This window comes from Oryzias latipes, chromosome 13, assembly GCF_002234675.1.
Source record: "Oryzias latipes chromosome 13, ASM223467v1".
NCBI lineage: Eukaryota > Metazoa > Chordata > Actinopteri > Beloniformes > Adrianichthyidae > Oryzias > Oryzias latipes.
This window is the reverse complement of record NC_019871.2, coordinates 27,099,825-27,119,922: the sequence shown is the minus strand read 5'-3', so window position 1 is coordinate 27,119,922 and position 20,098 is coordinate 27,099,825. Positions and strand designations below refer to the sequence as shown.

At 43.1% G+C, this 20,098-nt stretch overlaps 1 protein-coding gene across 1 annotated transcript; it reads left to right on the top strand.

Annotated features, from left to right (window-relative positions):
• The first annotated feature begins 200 nt into the window (after positions 1 to 200).
• phf12 (PHD finger protein 12) lies at positions 201 to 18,776 on the top strand. The gene is made up of 15 exons (XM_023961693.1): positions 201 to 1,072; positions 1,347 to 1,528; positions 3,270 to 3,342; positions 6,713 to 7,157; positions 8,261 to 8,381; positions 8,457 to 8,589; positions 9,124 to 9,288; positions 10,157 to 10,300; positions 10,408 to 11,104; positions 15,094 to 15,195; positions 15,306 to 15,437; positions 16,188 to 16,283; positions 16,896 to 16,978; positions 17,054 to 17,192; positions 17,554 to 18,776. The coding sequence occupies exons 1-15, from the start codon at positions 1,007 to 1,009 to the stop codon at positions 17,991 to 17,993; spliced, it is 3,018 nt and encodes a 1,005-aa protein (XP_023817461.1). The 5' UTR covers positions 201 to 1,006; the 3' UTR covers positions 17,994 to 18,776.
• The last annotated feature ends 1,322 nt before the right edge of the window (positions 18,777 to 20,098 follow it).

Below are 20,098 nucleotides of genomic sequence, written 5' to 3'. Positions count from 1 at the left end.
AGTGTGCATTTGCAATTTTGTTTTCATTAAAAACTGAGGCCAACAACAAGGCTTTTAATATGTTAAATTTAAATGTGCAGGATTATTTTAGCACTCATTTGGGAAATGCACAGCTGTGTTAGATGACATTTATTAGCCTACAAACATCTGCAAGATTACATTTAAATAATTGCAATTTCAGAAACAAGATTTCATATCAGCCAAATCAAAAGTTTGAAAGCTCCGCCTAAAGTTAGCAGTTCCCCTCGTTAGGCAGCAGTGTAAGTAATCTAGTACCGTGATAAATGACCCCATTGCCTCCATGCTTAGCAGCCGGATGCAGGTTTAAACGATGCTCGCTAGCTACATCCGCTCTGCTGCGCATGCGCACTCGACGGTTCGCGGTTGCGCCAGAGGATGTTGCTGGCAGCCAGCGCTGTAGATGGTTTTGTCTACAACAATAACATCACCATCCTTTTCTTTTTTTTTTGGTCTCCAAATTCCGAACCGAGGATTCCACGTTCCAGACGTGAATGAAAGCCTCTGAGCTCCGGCGTTCTTCACCTGCTGCTGCCCGCAATGGGATCGGACTGGTTTGCAGATTTGCAGAGCTTCTGTCTGCAGGAGGAGAAACGACAATCATGGCTGGCCAGCTAGGCCGCTAATTGATTCCCGAAGCGGCGAACAAGAGTCTTGTTGACGCGGGAGAAGCCCGGACGTTTAGTGTGCGTTGATTAGAAAGCGGTTTGTCACAGGACCCGCGTTTCAGAGCGATTCTCCCGTGTTTACAGGCTATTTTTTTCTTTTCTTTTTGGAGCAGCGGCAGCAGCCTCGGAGCCGCTAGCGTCACCACCTTGGCTGGCTGACGTCCTGCCTCTGCCGTTAGCCTCGGTGCTAGCTAACGCTAGTTAGCATCGATCGCCCAGGAAAGCGGTGGACTACTTTTTCTAGAACGTTTAAAATCAAGACTTGTGTATCCGAGGATACTTGTACTCGTTGCTTTATTACAGCAGCTTCTCCTGGATGAATGTGGGACAAAATGGAGACCCCGACGATTGTGTACGATTTGGATACCTCCGGGGGCTTAATGGAGGTGAACTTTTCATTTCTTCAATTATTAAACGTGTGATCGCGGACGCTTTCCCCTGTGTTTTGATCTGCCGTCTTTCCACTCGTGTCGCAAACGTGGATCTTTTGCAGTAACTAGTTTAGCTTGTAACTGGAATCCAGCGGATGACGTCTGTGTCCGTGCAGTTGCAACTAGCGGTTCTGCGGGCGCGAGGCCCTAATCCCGCAGACAAAACGCGCGTAAAATGTCGGGCATTGTGGGTCTGATCGCATTCTAAACCAGAGCGTTGCGTTTGCAGCAAATCCAGTCCCTGCTGGCGCCTCCGAAGTCCGAAGAGGTGGAAAAACGGAGTCGGAAGTTGGTGAGAGACGTCCGGAGGAGCGGGAGGGCCACCAACCATGACACCTGCGATAGCTGCCGGGAGGGAGGCGATCTGCTGTGCTGCGACCACTGTCCCGCCGCCTTTCACCTCCAGTGCTGGTGAGCAACGACGGCCGCAAACTCTGCGGGTTTAACGCATTCAGTGCGGGATCATCATGGCGCCACTGACGCTCTGTGTTTATATGGATGGAGCAGCGCTGGATGCTTAGCTAGCTAACCCTTTTTTTCGTTGTTGCGCTTCTAATTTCGGTACAAAATCTCGTGTTTTATCAGTGTTTAGTCTCCAAAACACAACTATAAAGCTACTATTGTCACATTCTTTGTGTATAGCATAATAATTTAATGTTATTCTTTGGTTTGGAGATTTGTGAACCCGTTAACATCGTCCACATTCAGACAAAAGGCCTCTATATCATTTTGGGTTTCAGTCGTCAAAGCTCTAAAATGCCTCCAACTTGACTGAGGTTTAACTTTAGGAGCATTTGGAGGACTAAAGACGCACATTGGCTTTGAAATGAGGGGCAGTGACGGACCGGAGCCGCTGGCGCTCGATCCCGTCCTGCTCCTGCAGCTGCTGCAGCCGCTAGTGCTAAAAATGGAGTCCGGCCTGCTTCTGTTTACAATATGGCGACCTCCCTTCCAGCCTCTCTACACTCTTCCAGCGCCATTTTCCCAGGCTTTCTATTAAAACCAAACGAGCTTTATCTGGACTCGTGGCTAAACAGAGACTGTTCTTTCTTTGGAGACTGTAACGACTCTGTTCTGTCATTAAGTCTGGTTCTGATCCACACAGATGCTTTTTTCCCCCCCACTATCAGGACTATCATTGGTATTCTGCCTTTACACAAGAAGTAGCTGTTTAATCTATGGTCAACTTTGATGAGAGAACTACGGCTACATCATGCTTTAATGGTTAACATGCATGTTAAATGAAAAGGCTTTAGGGGATAAGCTGTACATGATCCAGTTTTTGATTCCTTCAGCTGAGCTATGAGCTGAATACTTTCACTACTTCTCTTTCAGCAGCATGAATATCTTGACATTTGACGCCGTGGTGCAGGCGCCATTGGCAGTTGAAGATCCACTCCAATGAAGACTGTGTTCTTGTAGCATTTTTGTCATGATGGAGGACACTTATAAAGAAAATTAAAACTGCCTTTCTGAGTATTGTTTTTTCAAATTGTGATGCATCAAGACCAGATTTAAAAAAAAAAAAAATAAAAACGCAGTTTGAAAAAAGCTGTCTGTTGTGACGCACAAACGGAAATGGGTCACCAGCACTCCGCTCCATTCTGATCATCCACTTGTAGACAAACAGATCCATGAGCGTCTTTGTTTTCCTCGTCTGAGCTGGAATCTGGATCTAAACTGTACGGATGGACAGCCAGAATACTGCTCGCCGTTTTTGTTGCACTGCTGAGGTTAGGTTGGTTTTGTGCAGGGCTGCAAGCTAATGCAGCCTTATTCCCCAACACAACTTGGAGACAAATTTCTGATGAACTACTGACGCTCTGCAGAAACTATGTCCTAGAAAACGACACAGTCTTTGCCCAAAAAAACATAAGAATAATTTAAAGACCACTGGGAACATTTACAAATGATGTGAAGATAATTCCAGTGGGACTATATGAACACATGAGATTCAAATGCAATGTTTTGAACAAGAGTCAGAGAGAATGTACTTGTCTTGGCCTTTGTGTTTCACATGAACGGGAAAAAAATATTTTTATTTTTTTTTTAGTAAAATGAAATGTGTGCAGTTACATCTTAGAGATTAAACAGATTCCCTGTCCTGTCACATGAACGTCATATTTGTGTGTTTTTCTTTGTCTCATTGTAGCAACCCTCCTCTGAGTGAAGAAATGCTTCCTCCTGGAGAGTGGATGTGCCATCGATGTAATGTCAAAAAAAGAGTGAGTGTCGAATGCTGTACAGTCCTGCTCCCCATTATTGCCACCCCTTCTTTTTTGTTGCATAACTGACTGAATGTCTTCAGAAATGAACGGAAACGTAGCACTTTTATATCAGCAGGATCTTTTACATTGGAGGAAATTTAACAAAGAGAGTTGTTAACTTTTGATTTTTTTTTTATTTGAAAAGGTTTATTTCAATCAATCAAATTAGAATAATACACAAAACATTCCAATCATCAGTTATACATTCATACAATGAGGAATTAATCTTAGGATAACCATTTTATTACATGATTTATCATTATCCGGTTCATAACTTTTATCAGACAGAATTAAGAATCCTTGGGTATCAATAAAGCTCTTGACAAAGATGAATTACTTAAAATATTACGGAAAATATAACTTTTAGAAATCAACGTGGCAAATGCAGATGAGTTATCCAAAATGAAGACAGATTATGTTAACTATAAAATCCTGCATATGATTTTTATAATAAGGAAATGCTGTGAAATAAAATAAAAATAGGGTCCATAGTCTGTCAAAAGTCCAAGGTTGGTGTTCCTCCTTCTGCTGATAACAGCCGTTCTTCTGGGTTAACTTCAACAGAGATTTTGTGATTCTAAAAGAAGAATAAAAACAGAACAGAAAACTAGCATGTTCACTAACTAATATTGGGACCCCTCCTTAATGTGTTTGCACACCCTTTGGTAGCAACAACGTTTCTTAAATGTATCTACAAGCTTCTTGTACGTCCTGGGTGGTGTTTCCTCACAGACTTCCTTTGCAATGTGCTTAAGCTCTTGAACGTTTGGAGGGTTCCTTTCTCCAGTGGCCTATTACAGCCCCTCCCAAAGGTTTTCTATTGGATGCTGATCAGGACTTATTGGCGGTTTTAAATCGGTTCTTGTTTCCCTTTCATCCATTCCTGTGTGCTTTTGGAGGTTCGCTTTTTGTCGTTAGCTTGCTGTAGGACCCAGGATCCTCGCCTCAAACCAAGTTTCCTCATTCTGGGTCTGACGTTTTGCTCTAGAATGTCTGCGGCGGCTGTGGTGTTGAGGTAAAACAGTCGACCTCTGATAGGAAGATCCCAGCTTTGGTTCCCACCCCGCCTGTCCAAGTGTCCTTGGGCAAGACGCCGGACCCCACATTGCTCCTGTTGGTTATAAGTTGGAGCCAGTGTTTGGCAGCAGAGTTCATCAGTGTGTGGATGAGTGAATGAGGCTGACTGTAAAGCGCTTTGAGTCTTCTAAGAAGGTACAGCAGTAAAGCGCTATAAGCATACGCCATTAACCATTTAGAATAACTTGATAATCTTCTGATTTCATGATGCCTGTGATATGGTCAAGGCCTCCATTACCAGATGCAGCAAAGCAGCCCATAGCATTATGGATCCTCCACCATGCTTGAATGGTGGCATGGCGTTCTTTCCTTAAGGAACGTCTGTAAACATACTGTTTGTGTGCCTCACCACCAGGCTTGAGGTTTGGCCAGGTTTCATTTTTGCGGTTGTTCAGCAATGGGGGCTTCCTTGGCCTCCACCTATGTAGCCTCACTTTGGTCTTCAGGTCTTGAGATGTTTGACCGGTCCTAGTGTTTTTTTTTTTTCACTATTCACAATAACCTTTGAAGACATCCATCATTAACCCCCCACACCGCCCCCATCCAGAGAGGTTCTTGACAGTTCCATGCCTGGAAAACGTCTTAATAACATTACACAGTTGAATCAGGGATGCCATGGGGTTTAGAGATGGCCTTGTACCCTTTGATGGCGGTAGTTTCAGATGCACTGCTGACAATAGTTGGATATCATTGACATGAGTGTTTTTCCTATGGTCTGACGGAGCTGCTTGCCCATCAAGCGACGCCGTGTGTTCATGGCTGTTTGAGTCATGAACGTGGACTGACTTGCTGGCTAAATTAGTTTTTATACCCACAGAATGTTGACATTGATGCCACATTGAAAAGGTTTTGGTTTGGCCCAATAAGGCCGACGCACTGACTGAACACAGTGAGACCATCACGTGGAAGACAATACTATTGTCTCAGTATCTCGAAGAGTGAAACATCTACTGAGTTTTTCACGATGGAAGTAGTGTAATAGCATTTCTGGTGCCCTCAGGCACCTAGTTTGTCTTTACCACAGGAAATAACAGGTGACTTTTTTTAAAACACCAAAATGATTATTCATTGGCTAATTTGTGTCACATGGGTGGAGGCAATTCCTCACATGATCCACATTTGTGACTTGCTACAGGTTAGCCAAATTGGGTTTCCATGCCGATTTTTGCAGCGAATGATGCTAAATAACATCGACACAGCGAACATATGTTGTTCTACGTATGTGAATCTTTTTAGCTGTGCTTTATCATTTGCTATCTATAGTAAAATGTTGTTTTACTTGATCAATTCTCTCAGTAGATATTCCACAATAAATACATACAACTTCACGAGTACCAATAATGGGGAGTTCCTGTCTTTGGTTTGCATCCGCTGCAGTTTTAGTGTGAACACGTAAATGCTTACTGACTCATCTGAGTCAATCAGGATTTAGATACATTCTCATATGCAACACTGCAAAAGCCATATGACTCCAAATTGCACAGAACTAGTTGCACTCCAACTGTCTATAATTAAATCAGTTTTCTTTTTCTTTTAAATCAAGTATATATTTAAACCTTTTTATGAACCCACAGGCATTTTTTAGAAATATTTATAATTAAAAATGCATGCCTGTCAATCAGCAGATTGTATTTGTATGACATAAAATGTCAGCTTAAATATGACTTCTATATATCAAAACTTCTAAATGAGCAGAAAAAGTTGAAACAGAACAAAGAACTAAATTAAACCATGAAGCTAATAAAAGCAACATTTTACATAAATGGTGTATACACACTGGCAGTTTTATCAATTTTATAACATTTAATTATGTATGAAATACTGGTAAAGATATAACGTGATATAATGCACTGAAAGCAGGACTGAAAATATCAAATTGTGTGTACCATTGACTCCACTAGAACCTTTTTCTAAATTACCAGTAGGGCTGATGTGACGGTGAGATCCATACAGCCTCGTTTGGACGTTTTGTGGCTTGAAGTGGTTCCGTTCCCGTCAGTGTGTCAGAGTTTTCCTGTTTCGCTGCATAGGAACACAAAAGGGTTTTAGGGAAGTTTCACTAAAAAGCTTCACATTTGATGGTGGAGAGTTTTACAGCTGTTCAGTCAATTGTTGAGCTTGTACAGGTTAGTGTTGTATTTGTGATTTAAAACATGAGGAGCGTTAATTATCCATGTCTCATCCTAATGAATGAACCCAGAAAGCATCCATGAGCCTCTGCTGATGGTTTGTTTTTGTTTGTTTTTGGCAGAAGCGGGACCAGAAGTCTGAGCAGACTAACGGCCTGCCGGAAAAGTCTCTGTCTAAATGCTCTTCGTCTCCCGCTGTGGAGCTGGAGCTCAGTGCTGGCCCACTGCGGCTTGACGGACTTCCCCCAGGAGCTGGTGCTGCGGGCCCCGGGTTGAGGGTGGCCCAGGTCCGCCTTCTGGACCGTAAGACTTGCAGCAGGCCTGGCACTCCTACATCAAACACCTCATCTACCCCGACTCTCTCCGAGGATCAGAATGATGGGGAGGACGAGACGGTCGAGCCTGAGGAGGATTTCCAGGGAGCAGAGTTTGAAGCTGCCCCTGTATTAGCCCCAACGCCGCGCCTCCTCAAGAGGCCCTTCCAGCTCCTAATAGCTGCTGCTATGGAGCGAAATCCCACGCAGTTTCAGTTGCCAAGTGAGCTCACTTGCACCACTGCTCTTCCAGGTGAGTCATAACATCACAGTTAGATCTGACACTTGCTTGTCTGATTGCTGAAAGAACTAATGATTGCATCTGATTGCTTAACCAAAATGTCATTGTTCAGACGTATTACATTTGTCTGAAGCAATCTGTGTTATCCAGGGGTCTCCAGCACTTGTCTGACTAAAGTTTCTTCCATTTATGGCATCTTTTCAACAACAAACAAATATTTTCTGAATTGAATGTCGTGCCTTTTTGAACACAATGGTGACACCAAACTACTTTAAAGTGGTACAGTGTTCCTGGAAGGCCTGTAGTTCTTTAGTGTAGCCAGTAGATGGAGCCATAACAGAATTTATTTGAGATTAAATTAGTGTTCTCTTGACATGTATTTGTTTGGGTTTAAGTGTGTATGTGCGCGTGCGTACGTGCGTGTGCATAAAATACAACAGTTTAGAACGACATGCAGGTCCTAAGCTCCACGTGGGGCCAAAGGCTCCCGATGTTCAGTGGAACAGCAGTTTACAAAGCAGCTATGGTGAAAGCAGCAACGGCTGCAGAATACTTTAAAAACGACGATCACTCATTTTTTACAGAAATTGTAAATCATAATTATTTTTCTTTCTTGTTTGTGTTTCTGATCAAATGAAAATGAACTGTTATTGAAAAAAACCCAATGAGAAGCCAGAAAAGGTGGTTATTATGGGACATGGCTGGCTGGATGATGATGATGATGTCCATTATCACTTCATGTCTAATAACTTTGACTGTTAAATATGGACAAACGTCAGTATCTAACCAGCGATGTCCCATAGTACCTACCTTTTCCAATTTCTCATTCCGTTTCGTTTTTCTCACTTTTTTTTGTTTGTTTTTTGGTTTTCTGGAAATTACTTTAGTTTTCTCCGTTTTTCTATTTTCCGTTTCTGGAATTTTGTTTTGCTTTCTAAAATGTAAAGCTGTTTTCTTTAATATTTGTTTTTTGTGGTTGTGATCTTTCAAATGTTTTTGCATCCAGTGAATTAGTTGAAGTGACTTGCACTTCAGGGCCACCGTACAGATCGACGGCTTCGGTCTTCAGTCAACATCTTCTTACATTACTTTTCACCTTTCAAACTGCTTTCCAGGCAGCAGTAAACGGAGGAGAAAAGAGGAGCTTCTGGGAAAGCCCTTCCGGAGGCCTCAACACGAGCTGGATACTAACGGCCTCGTCCCTCTTCCGGTGAAAGTCTGCTTTTTATGCAACAAGTGAGTTTCCAGTTCATGTGAGGACAAAACTGCTCTGGGTTGTTTGTACTAATAGTGCTGTATTTTCTGCCATAGGAGTTGCAGGTTAGCTCCACTGATCCAGTGTGATTATTGCCCACTTCTCTTTCATATGGACTGCCTTGACCCCCCACTTACAGGCTTACCTGCTGGCAGGTGGATGTGTCCAAATCATGTTGAGAATATAGCGGTAAGATTCCCCGGTCTCTTTCCTTTTGTCTCTAAATAGGATTTGGACAAATTTAATGATCAAATGAGATTGAAGGGGCCTTTATCATGCAAAACCAACTTTTTAAGTGTATTAAAATGTTCACTCCTCACAAAAAACACTTTGATCCAGTCACGCATTCGGGAGTTTTCATCTAAAATCCTGCTCTCTGAGCACCAGCCTCTCCCGGTCCACGGAAACGAGCAGCTTCTCACATTGTGACATCACAACGTGAAGAACCGCCCTTTCCAGGAAGAGTCTGCGCTGCCAGCACCACCCCCAGGCTAACACACACACACACACACACACACACACACTGACCGGCTAAATACTTTCCAGTCATCTGCTTTATATGAACATCCATCTTTGCAAAAGTTCCCGTGTTCTCTTTCGTTCTTTAGTGTGCCAAAGGGAATATATTATTATATAGTTTATTCTGAAAAGCATGATAAAGGCCCTTTAAGCCTATAGTAAACGTATATCAATTTAATATGAAGTCTTCTGTTTACTAAACAGCTCAATCAGAGGAGCCTGAGTCTGTCCAGGCGCTGTCAGCTCTTTGACCAATTCCAGGACAGGATGTCCCAACATGCAGTCAAGTTGGACTTCCTTCGTAGAATCCATCGGCAGAACGCACCAAATCGACGCGCTTTTTCCCAGCTGATCAAGAAAACCATCAAGGTAAGTGAGAGTCGATGGGAACGATTGGAGATTCCCAAACGTGGAGCTTTCTTTTCTTTGGACCGATATTTTCCTACACACAATATCCAACATTTGTTTTTCATTTAAAAAAATTTTTTTAACTCACAGCAGCTCACAAAAACTTGTAAGTCAGGATTTTACTAAAAACGAATTCAGAAAGAGGAAAGCGGTTCAGGCCCAGAGAGAAAAAATACTTACGTTTTTGCTCAACTTAAAGCAATTGTTGGAGGCACGAATAAAGGAATTCATTTTGTACCTCAACTTTTTCTGGTGTTGTAGTCTGGTCAATTAAAAGCATTGGGACTCGTCAACTGTCGTGATTGGCTAGCATACAAAGCCCAAAAGTTTAAAAAATAAACGGAATGGAGGCGGTAACTTTGACGTCGAGTGGTGTTCTTGAACAAAAAGATGACTAGCAAACCTGTGATGCCTCTTTGTTCCTGCTGTTCACCTTTAGTTAACTGGGAGGTCTTTTAAAGTTGTCTGCTAGGAACTGTGAGGAAACATTTATGCTTACATGTCACTTTCCAGTAGTGAGGAGAAAAGAGGAGCATTCATCTTTTTGGTGTAAATGTAAAGGTAAACTGTCAAAACACTGTTGCCTTTACAGTCATAGCAGAACTATAGACTTGTAAACATGTAACGTGATGCTCATGAATGTTTTTTGTCAACAAATTCATACTAAAAATGTGTCAGTGTTGTTATGCTAAACAATGTAAGTGCACGGACCGTACCATCGTCATGGACCAAGCATTGACATCCTATGTTGGCTCTTAATGTGAGCGTTTTTCTTACTCTGTCAAAGCTTAGTAATAAAATGACAAATGATGGGTTTTTTTTGTACCAGGTCCCCGATGCCATTAAGTCGCAGTACCAGAATCCTCCTCCCATGCTGCTCCCTGCAGGGATGCGACAGTTGGAACTGGTTTGCAGCAGCATTTCTGATCACGCATCTTCAGATCAGCTAGCAACAGAAGCTGAGCAGCAAGAGGTACGCCTCACCACTGGGCCTGTCATTGGTCCTGCTTTGTTTCTTTATAAGCATCATAATAGGATGTTTCAAATAATTGTTTTTTGATCTTTATTTCTTGTGAGCAGTGGCTCCAGGATGTCATCGCTCTCCAATGCAGCATCATGCGGCATCTTTCAATAAAACAAACGCCTGGATCCACATCAGCTGCAGAGTTTGATTCTGAGCAGAAGAGCTGCATAAAATCCTGCATCTTATCGGAAGAAAAGAAGACTCCAGCTTCTTTTGGAAGGACTCCTTCACCTTTACCCTGTCCTAAAGCCTCTACAGGTAGTTTATCCAAAAGCTCTCTAGAGGCCTCGTTTTCCAAGGATTGTCCGGCAAAGCTTGCTCTCTGTCAGTGTGACACCACGTCATGCCAGAGCTGCCATAAAGCCAATGGATCTGTGGCAAAGCTTCAGCCTCCCAGCCCTTGCACGGATCTAGACTGTAAGAGCACGTTGGCCTCCTCCAGGCACGCTGAGCTGCAACACAGGTTGAAAGCCGGCTCCGAATCGGAGCCTGTTGCAGGACTAGGGAACCATGTCCAAACGGAAGCTTTCAAAAAGGAGCAGGAGGGCGCCACAGAGACCTGTGCTCTGAAAAACTGCCCCACCGCTCTCACGACTCGGCCCAACAGTGGCGGGCTGAACAACAAGAGCCACGGCAAGCTTCAGGAGGAGGAACCGCGTCACTGTTCCATCACAAGCAGCTCGCTCTCCCATGCATCAAAAGACGAGCAGAAGCAAGGCACGGGAGAACCCAAGCTGTTCCCACCACCAATGGGTAAAAGCAGCACTCATGAACCAGCACAGATAAACACATTCAATACATTTTAATTAGCAGCTTCTATGTACAGCGTTCCAAATTATTCTGCAAATGCTGTTTTTTTGAATGATTTTTCTCAATACTCGATGCAAATGAAAGTCGGCAGGATTTGTCTAGTCACTAACCATTTTGATGTCATTTTATTAAACAAACCTACTAAAGACGCATATTTTATTCATAAATAAAAGCCTTGAAAGTTTACTGTTCCACATTAGTAAACAGAACATTTCATAGATTCTGAAGAACTAAAAATGGTCATTTGTTGACTTTGCTGCATTAATAGATCATATTTACTGAAGTTTCATTCCAAATTCTACAGTTTCTTCGTCAGCCTCGTAGAAGAAGTCCCTCTTTGCTTCCAGCTGTTTTCATATCTGCGTTTGAGATCGATGGGCGGGCTGAGCTTACTCCGATCAGCGGAAGCCCGGTGGATTCTTTATGTTTGTCTGGGCCCACTGCAGCTGTTTCAGCCCACTTTCCTTTCACCAGAAAACAGGACCCTGGACCACTGGCCCACAGTCCAGTTCTTCTTCTCCGTTTCCCCCGTTGGTCCAGGCTCAGACGTGTCTTGACCCGAAGAACCCGACAGTTGTAGCCCGTCTCCAGAATGGGCCTGAATGTGGTGGTTTTGGAAGCTGTTCCTCCACCTCATTCCACTCTTTCTGGAGGTCTGCAGCTTTTTGGATCTTGTCCTTTTGATGATCCGCTGAAGCCCACAGTCGTCTCTTTTGCTGCTGCTTCTTCTCCTGATACATTTTGACCTTCCTATAGACTTTCCATTGATCTGCTTGGACACAGCGCTCTGTGAACAGACAGCCTCCTGAGCTACTTTTGAACTTTGGTGGCTCACCCAGAGGTCAACGATGGTCTTTTGGGAAGTTGGAAAGCCTGAAGTCTTCCTTATATTTAACCAAACTGAACCAACGTCTGGGGAACCTGTGCAGTTACTTTATGCAGTAGATCAGGGGTCGGGAACCTATGGCTCGCGAGCCATATATGGCTCTTTTGATGGTCACTTGTGGCTCACAGACAAATCTTTAATTATACTTTTTTATTTTTTATTAGACCAGTCCTTCTCGGGCGCGATGCGATGCCAGAGGCGTGGTGCTTGGAGAGAAAAATCTGCGCCAGCATTATCAGTTTACTATTATCTACTATTTCACAGAGTTTGTACCAACCGTAAACCTGTGAATTGACGTCCCTAAAACTGCACGCTCCCGTCTCCGAGAAAGAGCGCGCAGTTGCGGGGACGGGATGTGTGAGGAAGAAAGCAGAGGGTGGGGGTGAGGTGTTGTGGGGACAGGCAGCAGGTGAATCGCGCAGGGATTGTAATAACGTAAAACCTGCTGCCCGTCACTCACTGCAGCGTGTGAGTGTGTGTTTGGCTCCCCGTCTGCATGTGATCAGTCTGTCTCACATCTACAGAACATTCAGACCTAAGATCACGTTTAAAGTCTCAACGCCTGAACGAAGCAGAAACTCACCACGTATCAACCAGACTAGACCACCAGCAGAACTACCACGAGAAATACTCATCATTTATTACCAACAGAATAACAATGTTATTAAAAAGAATCCACAGACTTATTGTACTTTAAAAATGTTGAAATTAAATCAAATGCACACATTCATTTATATATTTAGTTTTAAACAAATTGTCGCGGACTGAGTTGGATGGCTGTTGGGCCGCGTTAAAAGTTCTGGAGTTCATTGAACGCGTCAAGCAGAGATCTGATTGGCCCTCAGTTCTGTCGCTCAGCCTGTTGTTAGGTAGTTTGGACCAATGGTGTTCAGCTATGGGCCGAATAAGGGAAATGGGAGGGCTGCAGCGGGAGCAGGGGAATATATAGTTGGGAGAAGCGCTCTCGTGTCGGCGGGAGAGATTCAGGAGTTGCTGAATGAATTGAACGGCGTTTGTTGCGGTCTGCAGTAACCAGAATAAAGAACTTTAAAAGAGGTTAAGTCTCCGTGCCTCAGTGTGGGGAAGGGACACTACATTATTGTATGGCTCTTTCGAAATTACATTTCAAAATATGTGGCATTTATGGCTCTCTTGGCCAAAAAGGTTCCCGACCCCTGCCGTAGATGATTAGTTGGTGACACTCCGTTTCAAACATTCACGGCCTGCAGAATTTGGGCCGATTTCTCCACGGCATTCTAATTTTAGGAAATCTTGTTGTCATAGGCTTCTTGAGCTGGAACGCCAATTTATTTCAAATAAGCAAATACTTGAAATCAATTAAAAAGCGGGCCCTGAATCTGTATTCCATGAAAGTACAATGTTTTGAATGGAATTATGGAAATGGATCCACTTTTCCATGACACTCAAATGGTTGTGGAAAGGGTCCGTATACGTCTTCCACACCCGCCTCTCCTACTTTCACATGGAACAAGGTTTTCTTCCAAGCTGTCTTAAAACTTACCAACACATCTTAAACCCAAGTGACTATTTATTTTTAAAGTATTCTTCTGACTATTACATTAAACAGAGAGGAGCAGGCCTCTAAAGACGGAACAGTTATTTCATCGGTTTCATAAAGTAAATATTTAACAATAGAAGTAGCAGCATGCTTATTTTGACTTGTAAAAACAGCCCAAAACATCGTTATATCATCAAAGTTTACCATTAAAAGTAAAAAAAAAAGACCCACCCCAACGAGGACATTTTTTCTGTTTTTCTCACCATGCATGAAAAAAATTAAGATTAAAACTGCAGTTTTCAGTATTTCTTTGTTCAAACTGTGGTGAGGCAGGAGCAGAGTGAAAAAAATGCTGTTTTGAAAAAGCTTGTGATTAGTCGGCAGGCCACAAGCTCCGCCCCTTTCTGATCATCCACTAACAAACATATCCATGAGCGTCTTTGTTTTCCTCCTCTGAGCTGGAATCTGGATCAGAACTGTACGGATGGACAGCTCTGACACTGCTCCCAGTTTTTGTCGCACTGCGGATGTTCGGTTGGGTTTGTGAGGGGATGGAAGATACGAGGACAGAATGTACCGTAATTTCCGGACTATAGTGCACCTGGTTATAAGCCGCACCCCATTACATTTTTAAAGGATAAACCATATTGTACATGCATAAGCCGCATGTGCCCACATTGAAACATGTGTTGTAGAATGAGGATGTGTATGTGTGTGGGTGTGGGTGTGTGTAAGAAAGAGGAGGGAGCGAGAGCGCGCAGCAGAAGTGTGTTTGGGGTGTGAAACATATGAGAGCTTTCTTCATCTTCCTCCTGTGCACTGAAACATGGAAGTCTTCCTCAGTGTTGGATTGGAATAGCGTCAGATATTCTTCACCACACTCTGTCTCTTCTTCATTGTAGTTGTCAGTGTCACTCTCATCCTGAGGCAAATTCCCTCCTGAGCTTGCGCTGTCCTCTCGCAGCAGACCGGCTTTTCCAAACACACTGCCTTTAACAATGGCTTTTAACTTGAAAGTTGAAAGCTGCATCATATGCATTTCTTCTTTTATTTTATTCTCATATTTTTATTATAATGAGGTTGTGTTCGTGCCATTCATTCACAAAGCGGGAATTTACATTAAACGTGCGTCTTCCTCGACACATACACCGTCTCACTCTAACCCTTTCTGCTGGGTCGCCCCTAGTGGCCGTTATTAGAAATGCATTAAAAAAATTCATAAAATAGCGCAGCATGGAATAAGCAGCAGGATTGAAAACGTGTGACAAAAGTAGCGGCTTATAATCTGGAAATTACGGTAAACAAAGCCGTCACTTTAGAGGCAAATTTCTGATGAACTCTTGTTGCTCTGGAGATACTATGTCCTTGAAAATGACAGCTTTTTCGATTTTGGATAAAAATGGCATAACCATAATTAAAAGTTCACTTCATCCCTTTCTAGATCAAGTTTATATGTGAATTAGTGTTTGCTGAACTTGTTTATGTGCCTCAGTGATCCAGTTTAAAGCCGTTTTGTTTGTCCCACAGATATGAAAGCCCCTCCCGGCCTGATGGACATGCTGCTGCCAGGCACACCTTCGTCTGTCGCCAACCTGTCCTCGTGTACGAAGGATGGAAAGGAGGATGGAGGTAAAGGTGTCCCCGCCTGATGACGAGCGACCCAGCTGAATTGCTGCTGTTTGTGGCTTGAAGGCTGACATGCACGTCTTGTTTTCTGTCTGTGTGCTCATGGGTAACAGACATTCAGCTTGATAAACTGGATGCAGAGATGATCAAGATGCTGGCATATCAGAGGATCCAGCAGCTATTTCCCCCTAAGATACCCAGCACTCCACCCTGCACAGGTTCCTCTAAATCCCCCCAACCCGACAGTAAGTCTTACCCCTGACACTAGCCGTGTTATCATGAATAGGACGTTGCTCAAATTGGATTTGGGATATTACATTTGCCTAATGGAAAAATGTCAACTCCCAAAAATAACTTGCATTTATTGGGGGGAAAAAGATGGTTTTTGAGGCGTATTTCACAAAACTGCAATGGAAAGACTTGTTTTTGAATTAAATGAGTCATGTGACCAACAACACTCCACAGGTAGACAGTTTTAGATGGAGAGAGTGACTCGCTTTTTGGTAGGAACTTGTGCGCTGCACAGCGGGCGCCATATCACGCCACACAGCTCATCAAAAGTTGAGCGTGTCGTGCAGAATTATTGGATTGTTTGCAGCTCCTCTGTAAAATCACCAACAACAGTTTCCCAAAATGGTTGAATCCGTAGCCACTCCCACGTGTCAGGAGCTCGCCGCTCCACAGCCTGAATAAGACGCCGACGTCTCCTTTGAAAGATGACGATGAGCGCTAGTATCTGCTGTAAATCAAAGTTCACGTTTCTGAATGACTTATGATGTGAGTTGGTTTGTGTTCATTCACATAATTAGGATTAAATGGAAACGGTGTAATTGCAAACATTTCTAGAATTTTGACAGTGTTCCGCATCTGGGAGTCATGGAAACGCAGCTACTCTCTCGTCTTGTGTGACTTCTGAATTTCTACTGTCAGAATAGAAAACAAACGTGTATCACACTTTTTTGGTGAGGTTGTTTGTAACTCCACCTTTTCTTCAGGTCAGAAGAAAGTCCAAGCCCGAGCTGTTTTCTATCCTCTGATAGGAAAAGGTCACGCTGTAAGCATGTGCTACAGGACGCTATACATAGGATCCGGTAAGAGACTCTGACATTCACTGCAGGTTTTGTTTGCATTTGAAATCGGCACATCAATTACTAAAGATATTAAAGAACATCAAAAATACAGTGCTCCCGCCGTCCTGCATGCTTAGTTTTTTTTTATCTACAGCACACTACGTTCTGTGTCCTGATTGGCTGTAGACCTTGTCAATCAATCTTCCATGCTGTGCCTTCAGTACAGATTGTGTACAGTTTGCCAGAGTTGTATATATCACAGATCTTTGTTTTCATTCTGTAATAGTGGACTTTTTTAAAAAGAAAGGTGTGAAAATGTTCATGTGAGTCTGAGAAAAGTGTAGGAAGTGTGTAGTGAGGAGTTTTACAGCCCTAAAGCATCTATATTGTATCCAAGAAAAAACTTACGATATTTGTTTAAAAACCAGTCGTTATAATATTTTGTTGCTCTATTATATGAATATTATTTTAAAAAAGCAAAGATCTTTTTGGGAGAAACTGTGTTTTATTGATGGATAAAAGATTCAGAAAATGTGTGGAGCACATGAAGCCCACATAAAAGCTACATCATGAGGATATTGATATGCCACAGTCTGAAAAGGGGTTTCTAACCTGCAACCTTTTTCTGTGAAGGAGCCGACATGGACGTTTGCCTTTCAAATTACGGTCACTGCAACTTTGTTTCCGGGAAACACGCGTGCATTTTCTATGACGAGGTATGGCTTTGTGGACACGCTTTGCCCTGAAGCGTGGCTCCGTCATGGAAGGACTTTGTCCAACTCTTTCCCCAGAACACCAAGCATTACGAGCTCCTAAACTACAGCGAGCACGGCACCACGGTGGACAACGTCCTCTACTCCTGTGACTTCTCCGAAAAGGCCTCGCCATCCCCACCCTGCGGCCTGGTGTCCAGAGTGCAAAGCATTATCCGTGGGTATCTGCTCAAAAGAAAGACGTCTTCACTGGTTTCTACTCATATTCTGCCTTATAAAAGTTAATTCAAAGAAATGTTCTGATTTTTCTTACTTTCTGCACAAAGACTAGCCGTCCTCAGCGTATACAAATCTAAAATATGATTGGCACACATGTCTGGTTATGAGACAATGGCTGTCTCAGTGTGAGTTTGATACAATTCCATTTTATGTGTGTAGCCCGATATTACAACAAGAGCCGTCTCAGTGGGCTTCATACCAGTGATTCTGTAGAAGACATGAAGTCGGTAGGTCATTTTTCCATCTCGCCTCACTTGTGATTGTGTTACAGTTTGTTTTCCACTCCGTCGTCTGTGCAGGACACAACAGGAAGCAGGAGAGCGAGGGTTCGGGCCCCGGGGCGTCCGTGCTGCCGGCGGGCGGGGTGATGAGCAGCCAGCCCCAGTGTGGCGCGGGGCCGCCATGCGGCTGCAAGTCCAGCAGCTCCAGCCTGATCGGAGGCAGCGGTGCGGGCTGGGAGGGCACGGCTCTCCTTCACCACGGCAGCTACATCAAACTGGGCTGCCTCCAGTTCGTGTTCAGCATTGCCGAGTTTGCCAGTAAACTGCCAAAAGAAGAGCCTGCCGCCAGTTCCACGAGCAGCTCCCCCAGCACCGGCGTGTCCGGCTCCGCACAGTTACCCGCCTCCACACCGCCCAGCACCGCCACGTTGAGCAGCCCGTCCAGCCAGGACGAGGCGGACCCTGACGTGGTCTGCGCCCACCAAGTGCCCGTTCTGCGCTCCAACTTTGTCTCTTAAACCGCACAAGACGCCCACCCTCTACTTTAGTTTGCACCTTCCAAGTCACAATGAAGGGAAAGCTGCACAGCTGCTTGGTCAGCAGGGAAACATTGGTTTGTTTTAAATGCTTTTTTTTTTTTTGGTTTTTTTTTTTTTTTTTTTTGCATGAACTTGAAGTAATGTTGACAATCTTTTATTTTTATTTTTTTTTTGAAAATGACTGACGGTAAACCTGAGTTCACTTCAGACCATCAGGACTTGAGCGAACCTTATTTACCTGCGCTCAGTATTTCTATTGCCTGTGTATTAGTTCTATATATATATATATATATATATATATATATATATGATGTAACCTTATTATGTCAGTCAACCCATTTAGCACAACTCTTATTTTGTTGTATTACATAGTCTGATTTATTTTTTAAAATTTTTTCCCTCTGCTCCTTTTGCACCACAGGTAGCTATAAATGTATGAGTACATACATGCCTACACACTATATGTGTACATAACTATTGTAAATATTTATAATTCAGTCTTTCTCTTTTTGAGAAACATTGGATTTCATGTAGATTTACCTTTTGGGGTTTTTAATTGTACAGTCCATGGAAATTGTGATACAGTGTAGAGTACCAAATGTTTTGTGATAAAACTTGTTCTTAGTCTGTATTTTCCATTGTAGTCCATCTGTTAATACTGTAGTGTTTTAGCACTCATTTTGACATCATGCAGCTTTGTATATAAGCAGTACCAGCTTGTCTGTTAAACATGTAAATACAGAAAGATTTTTTAATAACAAACTCTGTGCATCTTTGTCCCGGCATCAGCCCTCACTGTCAGGAAGGAGAGCGTTAGATTTGTGGTAAATGGCATTCTGTATCCATTTGTCTTGAAAGCTTTTTACAATGAATTCTACATTTCTTTAGTCTTGCCTCTATAGACTCCAGAAAGTCATTGTTCCTGAGTGGGGCAAAAAAGTATTGTCAGCTGCCAATTCTGCAAGATCTCCCACTTCAAAAGATGAGAGGCCTGTAATTGTTTTCATGGGAATACCTCAACTATGAGAGACAAAATGAGAAAAAAGAAAATCCTAGTAACATTGCCCCTAGGCATGAATGCAAGTGTGCATGGGTGACCTGCTGAGGGTAAACCCCGCCTTCGCCCACGAGCGGCCAGGATAGGCTCCAGGGACAAAAAAGGGTTTAGAAAAAGAATGAGTGAGTTTTTTAGGAAACATGTTATCAGAAGTATGTCATTTTAGGTTAAATAAGTTCAGTTTTTAAAGAACACCAGTTATAACCAGAGTTGTCTCAAAGCAAAAGCAAATCACATCCTTATCAAAACCTTGTCCCTTATAAAATTCCACCTTAACGTTCACAGGGAAAAAAAGCCAAAGTCTAAAGTCGTTGGTGTTTCAGGAGGTACAGTTTTTCCGCTTTTTTGAAGAAGTTACTATTACTATTGGTAATGTGCCGTCTCAAAACAAGTCAATCCTTAACCCTTGTGCTATCCAAGCACTTTAACATTGGGAGTTGGGTCATCTAGACCCACTAGACAGTGCTCTGAACCTTTTTTCTTCAATGATTTGTGATCTTCACTGGTGTCCATTGATTACATGAAATCTGTCCACCTTTATCCACCTTTGTCATGGTAGGGAGAACACGTCAATGTAAAGGTGGGGTCATCATCATGCTGGAAGATCCAGCCAATTTTCATCCTCAATACTGTCACTGATGGAAGGAGATTTTTGCCCAAAGACTCATCACACATGGCCCAATTAACCCTTGTGCTATCTTAGATGACCCCACCCTTGCATTGACGTGTTCTCCCTATTGCCCAACATTGGGAGTTGGGTCATCTAGACCCACTAGGCAGTGCACTGAACCTTTTTTCCTTTAGTGATTTGTGATCTTCACTGGTGTCCATGGATTACATGAAATCCTCTCCACCTTTTTCATGGTAGGGATACCACGTCAATGTAAGGGTGGGGTCATAGGATAGCACGTGTCAGTCACCTGTGGGTTTGAACCATACAGGTGCTGTAGTATTTGGGATGTCTGAGTCCATGGGGGGTTGTAGAGAGAAGCAAATGCATCTTAATTGGCGCACAGGTAAGTCTTAT